Below are 20,232 nucleotides of genomic sequence, written 5' to 3'. Positions count from 1 at the left end.
GCCAGACCTGCTGTAGTTTATATGTGGTAGCAATAGATACAATTAACATTTGTTAATTAGTCACAAGCACACCTATCAGGAACCAGAGATGCCTCATCAGTCCCTGTTGGGACCTCATACCAGACTGCCTCTTTTCTGTTCAGACTATAATGTATTATCAGATTGGGTGGAGCTAATGCAACTTCAACACTAAGACTTCTCAAACCACTTGATTATAGAACAGGAATGACCACTTCAAAGAGGGATGAAAGATTGACTGACCATATCACATTAAAACTGAGAATTGACAGAAATAAGTATGCAACAATGACAAAGCATAAAGAAGCCCTCCACGCAAACTACAAATACCATTTGTTTCCAATACCACATCTCAACAAACTTTCTTCCCAAGGATTATATGGTCTTGTAAAGAAAATAGTGACAGTCCTACCACATATATATATTTTTAAGATTCATCTTAAACCATGGTCATTTAGAAAATTTTATTATCAGGTCTACCACCTCAGTCAACGATACCTGGTTTACTTAGTGCTACCCATATAATTGGGGGTGAATATAAATCTGTGATGCTAGCACCACTCAAGCAGAGGCTGAGATATGAGGTTGTTTCCTAATGCCATCTTTCTGAGTGCTTCATGGAAATGTAAGTCATCTTCCTGAAGGATTCTACATCCTGTAAGTAACCTTTGGCCTTCAAGGTTCTAGCTTTCCTGCCTCTACCACTGGAAAGTTAATAGTTTCATTCTGTTTGCTCCAACCCGAAGCATGGGACCTTTTTCTGGACCTAGGACAACTTGGCCAAGTGTTATTACCACTAGACAAATAATCCAGAGACCAACGTAATGTTCTGTGTACTTGGGTTTAAATCCCACCATGGCAGATGGGGATTTTTTGCATTCAAGGTTAAAAAAACTTGTATGGTCTCCTTCCTATCGGAAAGATGTTATGAAACATGAAAGGGTTCAGAAAAGATTTACAAGGATGTTGCCAGGTATGGAGGGTTTGAGCTATAGAGACAGGCTGAACAGGCTGGGGATGTTTTCCTTGGAGCATCGGAGTTTGAGGGGTTACCTTTATAGAGGTTTATAAAATCATGAGGGGCATGGATAGGATAAATAGACAAAGTCTTTTCTCTGGGGCCGGGGAATCCAGAACTAGAGGGCATAAGTTTAGGGTGAGAGGGGAAAGATATAAAAGAGACTTAAGGTGCAACTATTTCACACAGAGGATGGTGCGTGTGTGGAATGAGTGGTGGAGGCTGGTACAATTTCAACATTTAAAAGGCATTTGGATGGGTATATGAATAGGAAGGGTTTGGAGGGATATGGGCCGGGTGCTGGCAGGTGGAACTAGATTGGGTTGGGATATCTGGTCGGCATGAACGGGTTGGACTGAAGGGTCTGTTTCCATGCTGTACATCTCTATGACTCTAATGATGACCATGAAACAATTATCAATTATCAAGAAAAGCCCGCCTGTTTCATTAATATCTTGCCATCCTTAACTGGTCTAAACAGGCAGGAGGCTGGAAGAACACAGCAAGCCAGGCAGCATCAGGAGGTGGAGAAATTGATGTTTCAGGCGCAACCCTTCTTCAGGACTTGTGTCCAGAAGAAGGGTTGTTCACAAAACGTCAACTTCTCCACCTCTTGATGCTGCCTGGCTTGCTGTGTTCTTCCAGCCTCCTGCCTGTCTAGATGGATTCCAGCATCTGCAGTTTTGTTTTGTCTCTAACCATCCTTAGATGGCCTGGCCTACATGCGGCACCAGACCACAGCAACATGGTTGACTTTTAACTGCCCACTGGCTATTAGGGATGGCCTGGCCAGCAGTGCCCACATCCCATGAACAAACAAAACAAAATGCTCGGGGACAACCACACCATCAGGTCTCAAGTGATCCTGCTACCCAACAAACCACTGTGTCACTACTATTTCAGTTGTGGGGAATATAAATGCAATTCCGCCTAAATACACTACAAGTCAATTAAAACCATCTCTATGGGAAAAACAGCTTGTATTGCTATCGTTTTTTTGTGCCATCACTGATGTTAATTGAAAATAAATAGTGATTTTCAAATGTAAAATCATGCCAAAAGAGTTTATGCAAATAAACGTTGACAGATATGTGTTGATTGCTGTGGCCTGTTTTACTTTTTAAAATAAATACCTTTTTGCTCAGTGACTTTATCTCAATAAAAAGCATATCTGAAATTCTAACAACAGATGTGATTATTGTTGTCACTGCTCTCAGTAACATGTTGTAGTGCTCGGATAATTTAGTTAACTGCTCCTTCAAAAGCATTCCAAGGCAGAACTGAAAGCTGACATATTCATTTACTTGCCCAAGCTGTACAAGAAAGGTAACCTGCAAGACAGGGTGCTCGTGCACCATAAATGCATGAATGCAGTTGAGTTGTAAGCTGCTGAAAATGTAATTCAGCAGGCAGGGCTCCTATCAACACCAAATTAAAAGCAAGGGTGAAAATGATGACCATGCAGAGAAAAGGAGTTTGGTAATTTTTTGTATTAAAAGTAATAATTTCACCATGTTGAATAAACATTCCATTGAATAAAATGCACTTGATCAATTTCTACTGATTTGCTTTTTTTTGGCTATTGCCACACTCCAATTTGCAAATAGTTGTTTCGGAGGAAAGAGTTGCATGCATGCAAACATCACGGATATTAGCAGCAGAAGATGCACTGAAGTACAAATGTCAGGTATAATTTGAAGCTTGCAGTTACAAAAATATTTAGTTGTAAATTGTTTATTCTTACTGACACAAAGTAATTTAGTGTTTTTTTTACTATATGTCCTGATTTGTTTTCTGGCAGAAAATGGTTAGTTTGCTCATCTATTGATCAATTTTTCAAAGTAAATTAAGTTAGGATTAATCAATGAAAAGTGTGTAACTCCGTGTATTTAGCATTCCTGTAGCATTGCAATGCTCTCCAATATTGGATCCCACCCAGAAAGACAGCTCTACTTTAAAATTCTCAAGCTTCTGTTCATTGCCTGTCCCAGATTATGACTGTGTTTACAACTGTCTATGCCTTCAGCTCTGGAAGTGGCTCCCTGAATCTCTCAGTCTTGATACCTCTCTGCTTTTAGTTGTTCCTTAAAGTATAGCTCTTCTCCCTTGCTTTTGGACAACTGCCCCAGTATCACTTTATCATTACCTGATAAGTCTTCTCCTGTGTATCTTGGGATGAACTGAAAGGTGTAAGATAAATGTAAGCTGTTGTACAAGACCAAGAAAGATGTAGATTCTCAGTAAATTCAGTCACATCATACTGATCTTTTCCAGCTAGAACATCTGACATGGCACATTCATTCAAGTCCCCCATATTTTGAAAGACAAAATATCATGTGATATGACAGAGAGGACATTAAGAGTAAGCATCACCATCTGGATGGTGGCCTGGCAGAGCAAGCCACTTGTATTGTTCATTTCAATGCACATAAATTTAGTGAGTTCCACAGCAGTTTGCTCCTCCAGGCTGCTCGGTAAGGGGTCAAGTTGAAAATACTTACCACATTATTTGGGGAGGAACATCATTTATGACTTATCACCTTATTTAAGGCAGAGCACATTAAATTACGAGGCCAGTGACATACACCTATGCTTTGAGAAAAGTATGTCATTTGTAGACAGCCCGCAGCTCATGATCCTGCCCCTCTGACCATAAATGGATGGTTGATATGTGCCTGTGGTTTCTTGCAATGTGCTTGTAAGTACTGGCTGGGATTACAGAAGTTAAAAATTGGCCCTTAACAGTGTTGCAAAGGGCGTAAGATTTTAAAAGTGTTGATAATGAGGTGTACCTTAAACACTACCCACAATTGTACAAATTCGATAGAAAAACATTTCAAAATCTCAAATGAGTAAACTCTCCCATCCGATTCTCTTCATAGAATCAAAAAAGTAAAAAAGTATCAAATCAATTGTTCTGATCTCACCCAATGATAATACTGGACAAGGCAGATCCCAAATTTAAATCTAGCATCATAGATCATAAGTTTTATTTGTGCAGATGAAGTTATAATGGGAAATAGACTAAATATCTTCATACAAGGCTGCCATTTATGTACAAACAAAAGAGCATAAGTTTATTACACAAATGAAAAAGGAAAAAAAGCTATATATTTAAAACAACTTAGAAATATCTTAGCATAAACAGCTAAGAATAAAAATTCAACCCCCTTCCCAGCAATATATTTTATAGTCCCAATGAAATATTATGCCTAACTTATTCAATTGACTCTTTATAGCCATTCTCCTTAGATTGCTGAAATAACTTTTTTTTTCAAGTTCTGATGGCCGAGAAGCTTCTTTCTAACTCTGATGACTCTTGCTTTCTCTTTAGCTCTGATAACCTCAAGATTTCCACCAATTCCCATCGCCTGAGTACTTCTACAAACTAAACTCTCAAAGCCAGGAATCTTTGACAAACTAAAACTTCCCTTTTGATGAGGTGATTTAATTTATTCTTCTGAATGCAGCCAAACAATGGTTCTGACCAGTTGTTCCCCTAACTAACTCCCCAGTCAGCTAATTGAGTCATTTAACTTAATTCATGTGCTTTCTTGGAAAAACTATCTTTAATTCACTGCCCATTTTCTAATCTTGGTTAAAAATAAAAGCAAACATGCAAGGAAATGGGACTTCCAAAGGGAATGAAGGTGTGAATGAAGAGAGGACAGGGAAGAGAGCATTGCCAGTTCAATCTGTGATCAATATGATGCACATTGAGAAGCCAGGTGAGATGGCAAGGTCAAAATGGTAACTATTTAAAAAGGTTGGGACATTGCCTACTTCAATTACAAAGCTCTGGAGAGGATCATGAGACCTCTTATGAGGTTTGTCCATGCATCTTGGTTGATAAGGGGGCAGAAGCCCATGTTAAATCTGATGAAAGTAAGCTGCAAATTTTCACAGCTGAACACAAAGAAAAAGATAGCTAACCTCACTATTGTCAGTCTCACAGACTCAGATTGAAAATTTTGGAGCAGAAAACCCACAAAATGTGCTGCTGTGCAAGATGGAGAAATCATGTTATCTTGCCTATAGAACTTACGTTGAATCTATGCTCTGCCTTCACTTCCACTATTACCATTTCCTTTCGCTTTTATCCAATGATTGTTTAGACATCAACTCTCTCATAGCCTTTCACTGACCTTCCCTTCTGTTCCACTTACTAACCCCCCCACCCACCCCCCCACTTTACAACAGCAAAAAACCCTCTCTTCAGTTGTGGAGAACAGTCATTGGACTCAAAATGGACTGTGTCTTTCTCTCTTAGAGATACTACCAGAGTTTTCCAACAGTTTCTAATTTTATTGGTTTGGACATTGGTGCATTTAAGACAGCAGGAATTTTAAAGGAGTAACATGGCAGCAAGCTCCACATTGTGTTTTTCTGTATCCTACCATGACTGTTTCTAGACATAGGCGGCACGGTGGCACAGTGGTTAGCACTGCTGCCTCACAGCGTCAGAGACCCGGGTTCAATTCCCGACTCAGGCGACTGACTGTGTGGAGTTTCCTCCGGGTGCTCCGGTTTCCTCCCACAGTCCAAAGATGTGCAGGTCAGGTGAATTGGCCATGCTAAATTGCCCGTAGTGTTAGGTAAAGGGGTAAATGTAGGGGAATGGGTGGGTTGCGCGTCTGTGGGTTGGTGTGGACTTGTTGGGCCGAAGGGCCTGTTTCCACATTGTAAGTAATCTAATCAAATCTAAAGCCCAGAATGTTCTCATGGCTACTTTGAGGCTTACTCACTCTCAGGTGCTCTCTGGAATGATTGCTTCCATGATGAACTTCTCTTGGGCTTTTTTTCTATCTTTTGTCATCATTTAGCACCTTCAGCTTGTCTATCTTCTTCAGATTACTTCAACAAATCTATGTCCAGATATTCCTGTGCCCAAGTCTTCCTGGCTGTTTCCTTATGCCTTATCTCTTCATTCTTACTGTTATCAAATTGCCTTGCTAGCTGTATAAATTTTAGTTGTTTTCCTTCCCCTCTCCAAGTTTTATTTGCTGTACCTCCTCACAATAAATTGAAGTTGTGTTGCCCTGCTAGCATTAGTTTCATCACTGGAAAATCAGTTAAGTGAATCTTAAACATTTGATTTAGACGGTTAATTTCTCAGGACTTGAATGTTCTCAAAAATTGATGGTATTGGGAAATAGGTTCAAAAACTTTTTTGCTGTGTGTTTTAAGATTTTTCAAAACTGTCTAGATAGCTCTTGTTTCATTTTCATCTTCTGTGTATGAAACTTATGTTCCATTATTAAAGAAATTATGCAGCCTCATTTGACTATGTTTCAGTGAGTGACCACTGTATTAAGTAAAAATTTTTAAATCCATCAAGCCAGGTTTAATGCAGAGTCCTGGCTCCAGTAGTACCATCAGCTGGGATCATAACAACAACAACCCCTAAATCTTCCCATGCTTTTCTTTTTCTTCAGCAACCCATACAATGGCATCATCCTATGTTTTGCTGGGTTTCATGAGACTCTTTCCACAATCCTCAGATACACATTGATTGACTCCTTCCCAGCTGAGCTGTCTGTTTTTGAAATCCACAGTAAATGAACTACAGTATCTTCTCAACGTACTTCACTATGGTCCTGCTGGTTCTACTTTATATGAGCTTTTACCCTCTAATACTATTATCAGAAAATACCTCAAACTCCTGGTGACTAAGGAGAAAGGTCTGAGTATGATGGTATGATGGCATTCTGGTGTTATCGAAAGGTATTAGGGTGTGATGTTATCTAAGGGCATTAGAGTATGATGGCACCGTAGTATTCTTTGAGCATATTATGATGCAATGCATCTCACTAAGATTAAACCCTTGCCCAATAATCTTACTGAAAATAATTTTGCAAGTTGACCAGTCAGAGTGTTGTCCTCTTGCCAACTTTATTATGTTTTCTACACAGAATTGTCCTGTCAATATAGAAATCCATTCGATGTGTTATGTTAGACATACTGCATGTGTTGTGCCAGAGTATTTTTATTGATCGACACAACATGCATTTGGATTAAACTGAGAAAAGTGACTGAGGGAGACTGTGCAAACAACATCATAGACAGTATTTTATAATTTGTTCACTCTTTCAGAGAGTACTATCTCACTTATAGTGCTACTATTGATCAAAATGACTATTGATGTAACCATTGCTGACATCTTCAATCATTTCATTTAGTTAATATAATTATATAAGAAGAAAGTCCTACTGGTGATTAAAGGAAAACAGGGATGCATTTTACAAATGTAATCACAGTAGTAATCAAGAAAATGCAAAAGCACCAGTAACAGAACAAAAATGTTCCATCTGCAGAAATTCTTATAAAAGAGGCTAAGGGTACATGTGTTGAAAAAAAATGTTGGCCTAAAGCTAAAAAACAATTTTTAAAAACTAAATTAGTAAAAGCCATTTGAGTCTTCAGATCAACCAATTCCATGAACATATGCAAGGCTGTAGTTCAGCTAATTAAATTCATTGGGTAAAGTTTCATATACTCATATAATCCTATGGCTAATTAAGCTTAAATACAGAAAATTTGGGCATCTTACTTTTCAAAACTGACCCACAAGTGGTGATTCACATTATCAACAGCCCCAGTCATTACTTGAGACACACATAATCTTCTCAGGTTACACACATCTCTATAAGCTTCAGTTCTATTCATCATTACTAATTCTTCCGAAGGAATTAATCACAGCATGGATTGCTTCTATGAGAGCAGCACTATCTTGTGAATGAACCAAGCTGTTTCCTGGTAATGCTTTCCAGTGAAGAAGTAAGTACACTGATACTCACTGAGTTTCTACCATCCATTAGTTTTTCAAGAAGTGCAATAAGGACCAAGCAGAAGTCTTTCCTTAATATTTATTTGTCTGTTTAAGCAGGTGCTTCTCAAAATAATATTTCTCAACTCCTGGAAAATTAATTTTGGCCTGGTTTATCAAATGCTTAAGAAGTTCCTATGTGCCAATATTTTACACTCTTAGTCCAGAAGCAGGGCAGTTTCCAGGAGACAAACGCCTAACAAGGTGTGAATGTCTACTAGATCTTCTGGCAACCTGGTGGCTGATTGGCTGTCACAGGCTTTCTGCCAGAATTAGGCTTATCTGCCATGAGCTGCTGATCAATCAGAGTCTGGTAGCTCCAGAACTCAGCACAACCATGAAGGCTGCAGCTGCTGTCGAGACAACACCACCTGACTCCTTAGGGTGAAGTGTTGTCCACAGAAACGTTTAGTGTTGCCTGGAGCTGCATCATGGGGAGATAGAGGAGGGCCCTCAGTAGCAAGGGCAGGTCGGTAGTTTTCAGTGGTCAGTCCTCTGCCCCACGTCCAGCCCCTTGATCATTCACAAATTAGGGCAGATCGAAACACACTCTTTCCTAAATTTACAGCCTGCCTACACACTGGTAAACCAGTTGGGTAGGCCAATTCTTTCTCAACCCAACCAGTGCTGACATAATTGCAATCCTGGCAGAACAAAGGCCTTAAGTCGTGATTAAATGACCTCAATTGGCAACAAGACAGAAAGGTTGGGTTCTCCCACCCAGAACTAAATTCAGAAGAAGGCAAGAAGGTGGTAGAGGTCTGGTCTGCTGCCAACCTGTAAATTAAATTCGCTTTCTGCATCCAGGCTGGAAGTTTCTACCATATAAGTTTGTTTTAAATGTAGATCTTTTGATGGCTGTTCAAAGAAAGATCATTTGAGGTCATTAAAAATGTTTGATTTATTGAGCTTTCAATGTTATTTATTTCCAGAGGTTATTCAGCTGACTCTCCCTGAAGATAAGAAGATCAGTGTAACCACAGTAACAGTGGGACTGAGTGCTGTATTATCATGTGCTATTCAGGGCATCTTAAGACCACCAATCATCTGGAAACACAATGGAATCATTTTAAATTTCTTGGATCTAGAAGATATCAATGTACGTGGTCTGTTGAACTAACATGTGGTATAATTCTTCTGCCATTTTTGCCTAATATGTTCATTTAAGCTTTGGTGATAATGTAAAACAGATAGTATAAAGTTAGCCATCTTTTACATACCTCTCCACAGTTTAACTTCCAATAGACTTAATTCAAGAGTGATATATAATGGCCGAGTGACATAACATTATCTGTTTCATGGTATCCACAAAAGATAAGATGCTCAAGTGAACTGTAAATCTGATGGCCAAATTCTCTACTACCTGTATACATCCCTGACAAAGTTGCATTTTTTGTCTATTATTCCATTCTCTAGAGCAATCATTCTTCTCTTAATTGGCACAATGTTTTCTTTAATATGTTCTCTTCTGTCACTGTGCATCAAAGCAAGCAATTATTTTAAAATAACCACAGGACTTTGAAGAATATTAAGTTATTTGCCCTGTAGCTATGCAAGGAATTTAGGATTTTATCTCATTTATTTTATGTTCCTACATGTTCAGTAGTATGATCAGAGGCATGTAATTAAGTGCCAGTTGTTCTATGCTCATTTCCGTAAGCAGGTACTGTGGCACAGTGCTTGACTACTATTTTTGAAACAGTTCTAAACTCCTTGGTTTGCATAGTGGATTACCATCAAGAATGGTAGAATTATTCCTTCCAAACTACCCTAGTATTTAAAATGATCATGAAACCATGCAATTTAAATTGCCTCAACCTGAATACCCAGTAAAAACAGGGAAAGCTGTAATGCATTGGGTTTTAAGCCAGGCATCATCTACAAATGAGTAATTGTCCATTTTCATTCAGAGCTATGATTTGTGGTGACAGATTGTACACATTTTGCACTGTATTGCTTGAATAAGCTTCAAATTGCAAGAGTATTTGGCTCCTGAACCTCAGATCGGCCAAATTGTATTCTTCCCTCTTCTGCATACGTTATTCTCTCTTTTTCTCCAAGTCCCTTTCTTGCTTTACTTTTTTAAAAAGAACAATCTGGCCAAGATATTTGTAAGAGTCTTCTTATTCTCTTAATCAACTATATTTCCTTTATATTAATGCAACCAGAGAAACAATTCTTAAAGTTTCAAGACTTTATGGAATTTTATTTCTATTGATCAGCAATGATCTATCTTTCTGAACAGCAAATTTGTCACAAAAACAGAAGTTACTGGAAAAGTCCAGAAGGTCTGGCAGCATCCTCAGAACTGCTGAGCTTTTCCAGCAACTTCTGTTTTTGCCTCAATTTACAGAATCCACAGTTCTTTTGGTTTTTGTTGCATTTTTGTGCTTACTTCTCACTTGGACTGTCTGCTCTTCATTATAATACTACATATTTTTCTGTTGCTTTTGCAGGATTTTGGGGATGATGGCTCTCTTTACATTACTAAAGTTACAACAATCCACATGGGGAATTATACCTGTCATGCGTTTGGCTATGATGCGCTTCTCCAGACCCACATCCTGCAGGTGAATGGTTAGTAAATGTCATACCTGACAGTTATAGAGAGTCTTCAAATGCCACATAATATGTCATCTGATTGTTTTTCAATCACAAATTAAACTTTATAAATGCTGGATTAGCTGCTATAGCAACTTGACACTTCGGGTATTTATGCTTCCCATTGCCTTGCCTTGAACAAATGTGTTGTTATTAGCAAGAGAATTGATTAGATATATCTAGATATTGCTGAAAGAAAACATGTTAATAATGCACAACATTATTAATGTGAACATTGGTTTGCTAATTCAGAGGATTAAGAGATAGACCATGATTTGGAGAATGCTAGAGCTTACAGCTTGATATACCACTCCTTTGCTTTGCAAAACAAACATTGTATTTCTTTTACCCATTATTTTAATTATTTTCCACTAACTTGCCGCAGTAATTAAGCTCACCATAGATTGATAACTGTTTTAACAACGTGTGAACTGTTAATTCAGTGGCAATCAAGCTCTCTGACAAAATATTTAATCAAACAAAACTGGATGCCTCATTATGTGGTGATAAGTTGTTGTTTGATATCTTAAAAATGTCAAATTGTATTTTTTTTTAACTTTCTTTCTCACTAGTGGCGTTGTATCTTTTCAAGCTATCTGTAAACAATTATTCTTTCCATTTCTTTATTTTTCTTTCTGTACCTGATTTGATTAATGCACCTTCCTCTGAGATCCCTTTATTGCACCTTTTTTACTGTTTTATTGACTTACACTTTCAGCATAAACATGTTTTCAGTTGAAGTTTCAGAAAATAAAAAAACCTAACAGGGCACAGTGCAAGGTGGCCAGCTCCAGCAAAATCCATCCCATTTATTCATTTCGAGTTAACAGGCATGAATGACCTGAGATAAGTAATGAAGCCAACACCCTTCTTATCTTTCAGATTTAAGCCAGCAATACTTGACAATGATAACTAAAGATTTCACATTTGTTTCACCATCAAAATCACAACAGAATACTGTCAGTTTGTGGCTTAAATCTGTACACAATAACTTTGCATAGGAGTGTCAGAAGAATGCCTGATGACTTTAATGGTACAGCATTGGACTTTTCTCAAAACCCAATCTCAATTAAACTGGCACCAGTTTTCTTTTGAGAGATCTGTTCCCGGGCATTCTTCTTATATTGCTACATAAGATATTATAACATGAAAATTACCACTATGGTCTAATATAAAAGCAAAATACTGCAGATGTATGAAATTTGAAATAAAAGCAGATATGCTGGAAACATTCAGCAAGTCAGAAAGTCAAGCAGCATCTGTGGGGAGAGAGACAGAATTTTAAATCTGTGACTTTGCATCAAGACCTGTCACATGTTTTCTTTAATCTAAGGACTCCAAACCATTTGTGGTTGAGCCTTTAGGTCCCTAGGCCACAGTGACTGGAAAATCTCCCTACACCCTTCTGTTACAACTTCCTCCTTTAAGACATTCCACAAAACTGTCAGAACTAATATTGTCTTTCGTGGCTTGGTGATATATTTCGGGCTAGATGCTGTTCTTTTCTGAAAGCAGGTTTGAAGTTGGAGAGGGCATGTGAAACCCAGCAGGGGACTTTTATGCTGCCTCCTTTGAGCTTATTGTTCAGCAATTTAATAACCAGCGAAGGGCCTCCTTCCATGTCCACTGGCATTTTAGTGAATTTCAGGGCAGCACATGCTGCGTGGGAAGCCCAGAAGTTTTCATTGTGATAGCTGATGTCCTTTTATTTCCAGGCCACCTGATCCCATTGTGATCATCCTCCTGAAGGTCATGATTGATTGATCTTATTATCTAAAATATGATATTGTTTAAGGCATTTAATTGGTCACCTTGGTAACTGGGAAAAATATATTTATTTTATGTTGTGCCTCATGGAGTATTGGGACTAGAGTGACAGGGCACTGCTCCAGCTTTGGTCATAACATTCTTTATGCTTTATTGACTGTTACAGAAATATGGAAACCAAGTGAATAAACTTTGTTTATTCAAACCTTATCAAAGGCCCTACCCTCATCTACGTGCTTGGTCACCTTCTCAAAAAACTCAATGAGGTTTGTGAGACATGACCTGCCCTTGACGAAACCATATTGACTGTCTAAAATCAAATTGTTGCTTGTCAGATGATTATAAATCTTGTCTCTTATATTCCTTTCCAAAACCTTTCCTACAACAGAAGTAAGGCTCACTGGTCTATAATTACCTGGGTCATCTCTGCTGCCCTTCTTGAACAAGGGCACACCATTTGCAATCCTCCAGTCCTCAGATACTAAACCTGAGACAATGACGACTCAAATATCAAAGCCAAAGGCTGTGCTATCTCCTCCCTAGCTTCCCAGAGAATCCTTGGATAAATCCCATCCGGCCCAGGGGACTTGTCTACTTTCACTCCTTCTAGAATTGATAACACCTGTGCGTAACTAACCTCGATCCTTTCTAGTCTAATATCTCGTACCTCATTCTTCTCCTCTGCAATATTCTCCTTTTCCTGAGAACTGTTCATTTAGCACCTCTCTGATCTCTACAGGGTCCACACTCAACTTCCCACTTCTGTCTTTGACTGGGCCTATTCCTACCTTAATCATCCTTTTATTCCTCACATACCTATAGAAAGCTTTAGGGTTCTCCTTTGTTCAATTTCCTAAAGACTGCTCGTGTCCACTCTTTGCTCTTCTTAACTCTCTCTTTAAATCCTTCCGAGCTGATCTGTATCTCTCCATCACCTCATCTGAACCATCTTGCCTCATTAACACATAAGCCTCCTTCTTCTTCTTAACAAGAGATGTAATTTCTGTAGTAAACCACGGTTCCCTTACCTTATCACTTCCTCCCTGTCTGACAGGGACATACCTATCAAGGACACACAATATCTGTTCCTTAAACCAGCTCCACATTTCGATTGTCTATATCCCCTGCATTTTGCCACCCCATTCTATGCATCCTAATTCTTGCCTAATTGCATTATAATTGCCCTTGCCCCATCGATAACTCTTGACCTGTGGCATGTACCTATCCCTTCCCATCGCTAAACTAAATGTAACTGAATTATGGTCACTGTCTCCAAAGTGCTCACTTACAACTAAATCAAACACCTGGCCTGGTTCATTACCAAGCACCAGATCCAGTGTGGCCTCCCCTCTTGTCGGCCCTTCGACATACTGTGTCAGGAAACCCTCCTGTACACATTGGATAAAAACTGATCCATCTGACGTACTAGAGCTATTACATTTCCAGTCAATGTTGGGGAAGTTAAAGTCCCCCATAATGACCACCTTGTTCCTTTCACTCCTACTCAGAATAACTTTGCTAATCTATTCTTCCACCTCCCTGGAACTCTGCGGAGGCCTATAAAAAACTCCAAGCAGTGTGACCTCTCCTCTCCTGTTTCTAACCTCAGCCCACACTACGTCAGTAGACGAGTTCTCATCAAAAATTCTCTCAGCCGCCGTTATACCATCTTTGATTAACAACGCCATGCCTCCATCTCTTTTACCGCCTTGCCTGCTTTTAATGAAAGATCTAAACCCTGGAACCTGCAACATCTATTCCTCACCCTGCTCTATCCATCTTTCCGAAATGGCCACAACATCGAAGTCCCAGGTACCTATCCATGCTGCAAGCTCACCTACCTTATTTCGGATACTTCTGGCATTGAAGTAGACACACTTCAAACCAGTTTGCTGTCTGCCAGCACTTTCCTGTGATCCTGAAAACCTGTCCCCGTCCTTCCCACTCTTATCCTCCTGTGCACTGCAACTACACCTCTGGTTCCCATCCCCTTGCTGAGCTGGTTTAAGAACTTGACATTTCGGGCAAAAGCCCTTCATCAGGAATAAAGCTTCATCAGGAAAGCCCTTCATCAGGAATAAAGGAATAACCTTTATTCCTGATGAAGGGCTTTTGCCCAAAACGTCGATCTCGAAGCTACTTGGATGCTGCCTGAACTGCTGTGCTCTTCCAGCACCACTAATCCAGAATCTGGTTTCCAGCATCTGCAGTCATTGTTTTTACCTCTGAGCTAGTTTAAACCCACCTAAATAGCACCAGCAAATTTCCCACCCAGGATATTAGTGTCCCTCTGGTTCAAGTGAAGACCGTCCTGTTTGTACAAGTCCCACCTTCCCCAGAGTGAGCCCCAATTATCCAAAAACCTGAAACCCTTCCTCCTGCACCATCCTTGCAGCCACGTGTTCAGCTGATATCTCTCCCTATTCCTTGCCTCGCTTTCACGTGGCATGGGTAACAAACCAGAGATAACAACTCTGTTTGTTCTAGCTCTCAGCTTCCACCCTAGCTCCCTGAAATCCTGCCTTACATCCCTATCCCCCTCTTTCTATCTATGTTGTTGGTAGCTACATGGACAACAACTTGAGGCTGGTCACCGTCTCCCTTCAGGACCCCAAAGATACAATCCGAGACATCACGGACCCTGGCACCTGGGAGGCAACACACCAACCGCGAGTCTCGTTCGTTCCCAACAAACCTTCTATCTGAGCCTCTATCGAGTCCCCAATGACTTACGCTCTCCTCCTTTCCCTCCTTCCCTTCTGTGCAACAGGGACAGGCTCTGCACCAGAGACCTGGGCCCCACTGCTTGTCCCTGGTAAGTCATCCCCCTCAATGGTATCCAAAGCGATATACATGTTTTTCAGGGGAACGACCACAGGGGATGCCTCCACTGACTGACTGTTTTTCCCCTTTCGAACAGTCACCCCCCAGGTTTTTTCTTGCCTAGGAGTAACTACTTTCCTGTAACTCCTATCTATCACAGCCTCTGCCTCCCAAATGATCCGAAGTTCATCCAGATCCCGCTCCAGTTCCCTAACACGGTCTTGGAGGAGCGAGAGTTGGGTGCATTTCCTGCAGATGTACTTGGATGGGACACTAATGGCGTCCCTGACCTCAAACATCATGCAGGTGGAACATTGCTCTCCCTGCACTGCCATCCCTGCTAGTCCCCTAGTCACAAGGTAAAAAAGAGACGCTTACCTGATATGACCCTGGTCTTTAAGGTCAATAAAGCCTTTGATAAGATTTCACATGGTAGGCCGATGGAGAAAATGCAGAGGCATGGAATTGAGGATGATTTAGCTGTTTGGATTAGAAACTGGCTTTCTGAAAGAAGGCAGCGAGTGGTGGTTGATGGAAAATATTCAGTCTGGAGTCCAGTTACTAGTAGTGTGCCACAAGGATCTGTTTTGGGACCACTGCTGTTTGCCATTTTTATAAATGACTTAGACATAGGCATAGATGGATGGATTAGTAAATTTGCAGACAACACTAAAGTCGGCGGAGTAGTGGACAGTTTGGAAGAATGTTACTGGTTGCAGGGGGACTTGGGTAAACTGCAGAATTGAGCTGAGATGTGGCAAATTGAGTTCAATGCAGCTAAATGTGAGGTGATGCACTTTGGGAAGAATAACAGGAAGGCAGAGTACTGGGTCAATGGATAGATTCTTGGTAGTGTGGATGTGCAGAGGGATCTTGGAGTCCATGTGCATAGATCCCTGAAAGTTCCCACCCAGGTGGATAGTGCTGTTAAGAAGTCATATGGTGTGTTAGGTTTCATTGGTAGAGGGATTGAGTTCTGGAGTCGCAATATCATGCTGCAACTATACAAAACGCTGGTGCAGCCACACTTGGAATATTGTGTACAGTTCTGGCCGCCCCATTACAGGAAGGATGTGGAAGCATTGGAAAAGGTGCAGAGGAGATTTACCAGGATGTTGCCTGGTCTGGAGGGAAGGTCTTATGAGGAAAGGCTGAGACACTTGGGTCTGTTCTCATTGGAAAGAAGAAGGCTAAGGGGGGATTTGATAGAGACATACAAGATGATTGGAGGATAAGATAGGGTAGACAGTGAAAGACTTTTTCCTAGGATGATGATGTCAGTGTGTACGAGAGGGCATAACTATAAATTGAGGGGTGATAGATTTAAGACCGATGTCAGAGGCAGGTTCTTTACGCAGAGAGTGATAAGGGCATGGAATGCCCTACCTGCTAATGTAGTCAACTCAGCCACATTAGGGAGATTTAAACAATCCTTAGATAAGCACACGGATGATTTGGGGATGTTGTTGGGGAAGAGCGGAGAATAGTTCACAGGTCAGCGCAACATCGAGGGCCAAAAGACCTGTTCTTCACTGTATTGTTCTATGTTCTAAAACTTGCAGCATAGATAAGGAAGAGTTGAGTTTAGATTCCTTTGAATAGTTATCCCCAACTTCTTATTCTGTGAAACTCCCTGTATCGTATGTCAAGCAAGAGCAAGAAGTATTAGAAATGCTCAGAAAATCAGATGACATTTGTGGAAAGTAATTAAGAGTTTTGATCCACTTTCTACATGCCCTTGCAGGTGTCTAAATACTGAGATAAACCCATAAATTAACATAACGTGTCATTTGCCCCTGCCATGATTTTACAAGTGTCATGGGAGGTATTGCGTAGGCATCCTGCATGTGCCCCACTTGAGGCCTTTAGCTTGGCAATAAATACCTAAGGAGGACCTCAACTCATGTCATCTGATTTAATCATCATGGAAGAGGCCTGAACCCAAAACCAAGCCTGATGTGTGGGCCTTAAGCTGCTGCTGAGTGAAATATGAAGAGGGGGGCTAAGAAAAAAACCCTGATATAACTCCATAGATGCCGATAGCCCATCTCCAAGTCACCCTTTATTTACATGTGGAGACCCCTGCCTCTGATCCAGCTCCTTCAGAGCCAACTCTGAGTGTTAGGATGTCTGACACTATTGTTTTTATTCAGCAGCCAGGGATCCCTGACTGGACCAGATTAACAGCCCCAATCAAGGAACTCATGTTCTATGAGACCCACCTGGCCGACCATGTTACAATCCCTACACTCCACACCAAATGGAGGTACCAGTCTCATAGTCCACTGCTTCGTATTGACAGAACTGACAGAGAGTCATTAAACACAAAACATAAGGCCATGGGATAAATTATAAGCGGAAAGTAAGCTTCCCACACCCGAGAACAAAATTCAGGGATGAGCTCACATCCAGTTGTCCCACTTTAATTTTTCAGCTGATGACTCTTTAATTAATAAGAAGCAGGTGTTCCCTTTGCCTCCAGCCAATCTGAGACCAGCAGCCCTGTCTCACACATACCCTAGTGGACATTGCTGGTATTTCAAGAGGCTGAGGTGACTCATCCAAACCCAGGAAAGTTCAACAACTCGTCAATGGCAGGCCCCAGCAAAGAAGGATGGATTTAGGGAAGGCAAAACAGTGGAGACTGCAAACTGGCATGGAGTTGGTGGGGGAGCAAAATGGGGGCAGGGAGTGATAGAGAGGAGGACCCCTTGGCCTCTCATTGCACTGACCAGATGTCTGTGGTTTAGACTTGTTGTGATACACATTGAGTGCACCCTCTATTGCCACTCATTACATTGCAGTGACAGAGGGATGAGTTACTTAATTAGGCATTAGTTAGCCAATTAAATATCTGAACTGGACCACAGGGTGGGCACTCATCCATATTGTGGGTGGGTAGTCCAGTGCAGGTACATTTTCTAATTCATATGTCCACCCATCTATTCTACAGCCTATAGGTACAATACAGTACTATTCAGCTGTATTCCACCTCGGAACTCCCTGAATTGAGTAATTTAAAAATTTGCGTTTCCTATTTTAAATTTCTATCACCTGCAATAATTTGCTTTGTGACCATGTGAAACAAAGTGAAAGTTTCCAAATTGCTTCTAATTTAAATGATGTTGTAGTCACTACCTATAATGTCTCTCACACACGTTCTTCTGTGAGAAATGTTGGACAGGTATTATCGTTATAGGATGAGGAGAATTATTGTTATTGCTATTCTTATCTCTGATATTCAATGAAAAATTTTCTTTTTTTTTGTATTTGTAGTTCCTCCAGTTATCAGAGTATATCCTGAAAGCCAGGCACAAGAACCTGGTGTGACTACCAGTTTAAAATGTCATGCTGATGGAATTCCATTTCCCAAAATTACCTGGCTGAAGAATGGTCTAGATATTACTTCAACATTACCTAACCAACTGCTGCTATTAGGTAGTATCTAATCTCATTAGCATCCTTTGTTTTCAAGTATAGTAATAATATTTCTTTTTAAACTGCACTATGTCACATTAGAATGACATATGGCCATATGACAAACCTATAGTAATGTTCAGAGACTGCTCAACAGGGCACATGCAACTTCTTTTCTACATTTCTGGGCTTGTAATAGGCTACAGTACGCCTTTAGCTTCTTCAGTGGACTAAGAGTTGTTCAGTACTAGTTTTATTCAAGTCTTTAAATTACCCATGATTGTTTCTGATTTCCTCTGCAGCATCACAGGAGCTATGGAAATAAAATGTAAAACCTAGGGCCAAGATCAGAGGGAAACCTTGGAGGGAAGATCACAGGGACCAAGGGTGCTATTTTCTCTGGCTAAGATTCTCTTATTTGTTCCACTAAATCATTCTTCAAGACTGCAGTCATGAGACATTTGGCTGGTGGCTTCCCCAAATAGCAGGGAGTCACCATTATTGGCAAAATGCTTCTAACACTGCAATTACGTGAACTGGCTTCCTGCATCCACCAAGCGGGCAACCTCTCCATGTCTGCTCCTGCCAAACAGACTCCCTGTGATTTCACCAGACCTCCACACCACCATCCCTACTTCTGAAGGCCTGGTAAAGTCCTTGCAACTTTGTAGCAAGCTGTCACATAGACATCAAAATGGGTTGTTCAATGTCTAGGTGCATCAGCAGATATAAGTTGAATCTGCCTTGTACATTTGTGTGCAACAGATGAGTTTTTTGCTCTAATAGTGAGACTTTGCACAAAAAAGTCAACCAGAACATCTGAATTGTGACTGGTAAGGTAAGACAGTTTGTTTCAAAATTACTTACCTGTAGCGGGCAGCGGAAGTGAGGTTGGAGCGCATAGCTGGGCGGGAAGGCAAGTGATTAGTATTTGAGTGGGTGTGTTCTAGACCCCAGGTCCTACTTTCGTAGGGCCTCCCTCCCACCCTCCTCCTATAACCTAACTTTAAAGTCCACAGGTTATTGACTCAGTGTTCTTGTTTTTGGAGACAGTGTACAGTCATGGCAGCGCAGGCGGTGGAATGTTCCTCCTGCAGGATGTTTGAGGTAGGGGTGACCACCGATACTCCTGCCGACTTCGTGTGCAGGAAATGCAGTCAGATCCTGATCCTCACTGAACGAGTTAGGGAACTGGAACTGGAGCTGGATGAGCTGAGGATTATTCGAGAGGCTGAGAGGGTGATCGATAGAAGCTACAGGGACATAGTTACGCCGGAGAACAGAGGTAGCTGGGTAACAGTTAGCGGTGGGAAGGGGAAGAAACAGGCAGTGCAGGGTTCCCCTGTGGTCGTTCCCCTAAAAAATAAGTATACAGCTTTGGAAACTGTTGGGGGGGACAGCCTTGCAGGTGTAAGCTGCAGTGAAGGGGTCTGTGGCTCTGAGATTCAGAAGGGAAAGGGGGAGAAGAGGAGAGCGCTAGTTATAGGGGACTCTCTAGTTAGAGGGACGGACAGGCGGTTCTGTGGACATGGGCGAGACTCTCGGATGGTTTGTTGCCTCCCGGGTGCTAGGGTCCGAGACATCTCGGACCGTGTCTTCAGAATCCTTAAGGGGGAGGGTGTGCAGCCAGAAGTCGTGGTACACATTGGCACCAACGACATAGGTAGGAAGAGGGGTGGGGAGGTCATTCAAGAGCTCAAGGAGTTAGGCTGGAAGCTAAAAGCTAGGACAGACAGAGTCGTCATCTCTGGGTTGTTGCCGG

At 41.0% G+C, this 20,232-nt stretch overlaps 1 protein-coding gene across 2 annotated transcripts in view; it reads left to right on the top strand.

Annotated features, from left to right (window-relative positions):
- LOC140492012 (follistatin-related protein 5-like) overlaps positions 1–20,232 on the top strand; it is a 563,483-nt gene that overhangs the window by 487,599 nt on the left and 55,652 nt on the right. For both annotated transcript variants that reach the window (XM_072590618.1, XM_072590617.1), the window contains exons 7-9: positions 8,795–8,961; positions 10,319–10,439; positions 18,330–18,491. In XM_072590618.1, the coding sequence (XP_072446719.1) occupies positions 8,795–8,961; positions 10,319–10,439; positions 18,330–18,491 (450 nt within the window). The remainder of the gene's footprint in view (positions 1–8,794; positions 8,962–10,318; positions 10,440–18,329; positions 18,492–20,232) is intronic.

The sequence above is a fragment of the Chiloscyllium punctatum genome, chromosome 20, assembly GCF_047496795.1.
Source record: "Chiloscyllium punctatum isolate Juve2018m chromosome 20, sChiPun1.3, whole genome shotgun sequence".
Taxonomy (NCBI): Eukaryota; Metazoa; Chordata; class Chondrichthyes; order Orectolobiformes; family Hemiscylliidae; genus Chiloscyllium; species Chiloscyllium punctatum.
Note: the sequence above shows the minus strand (reverse complement) of the source record. Positions and strands in the feature narration are given on the sequence as shown.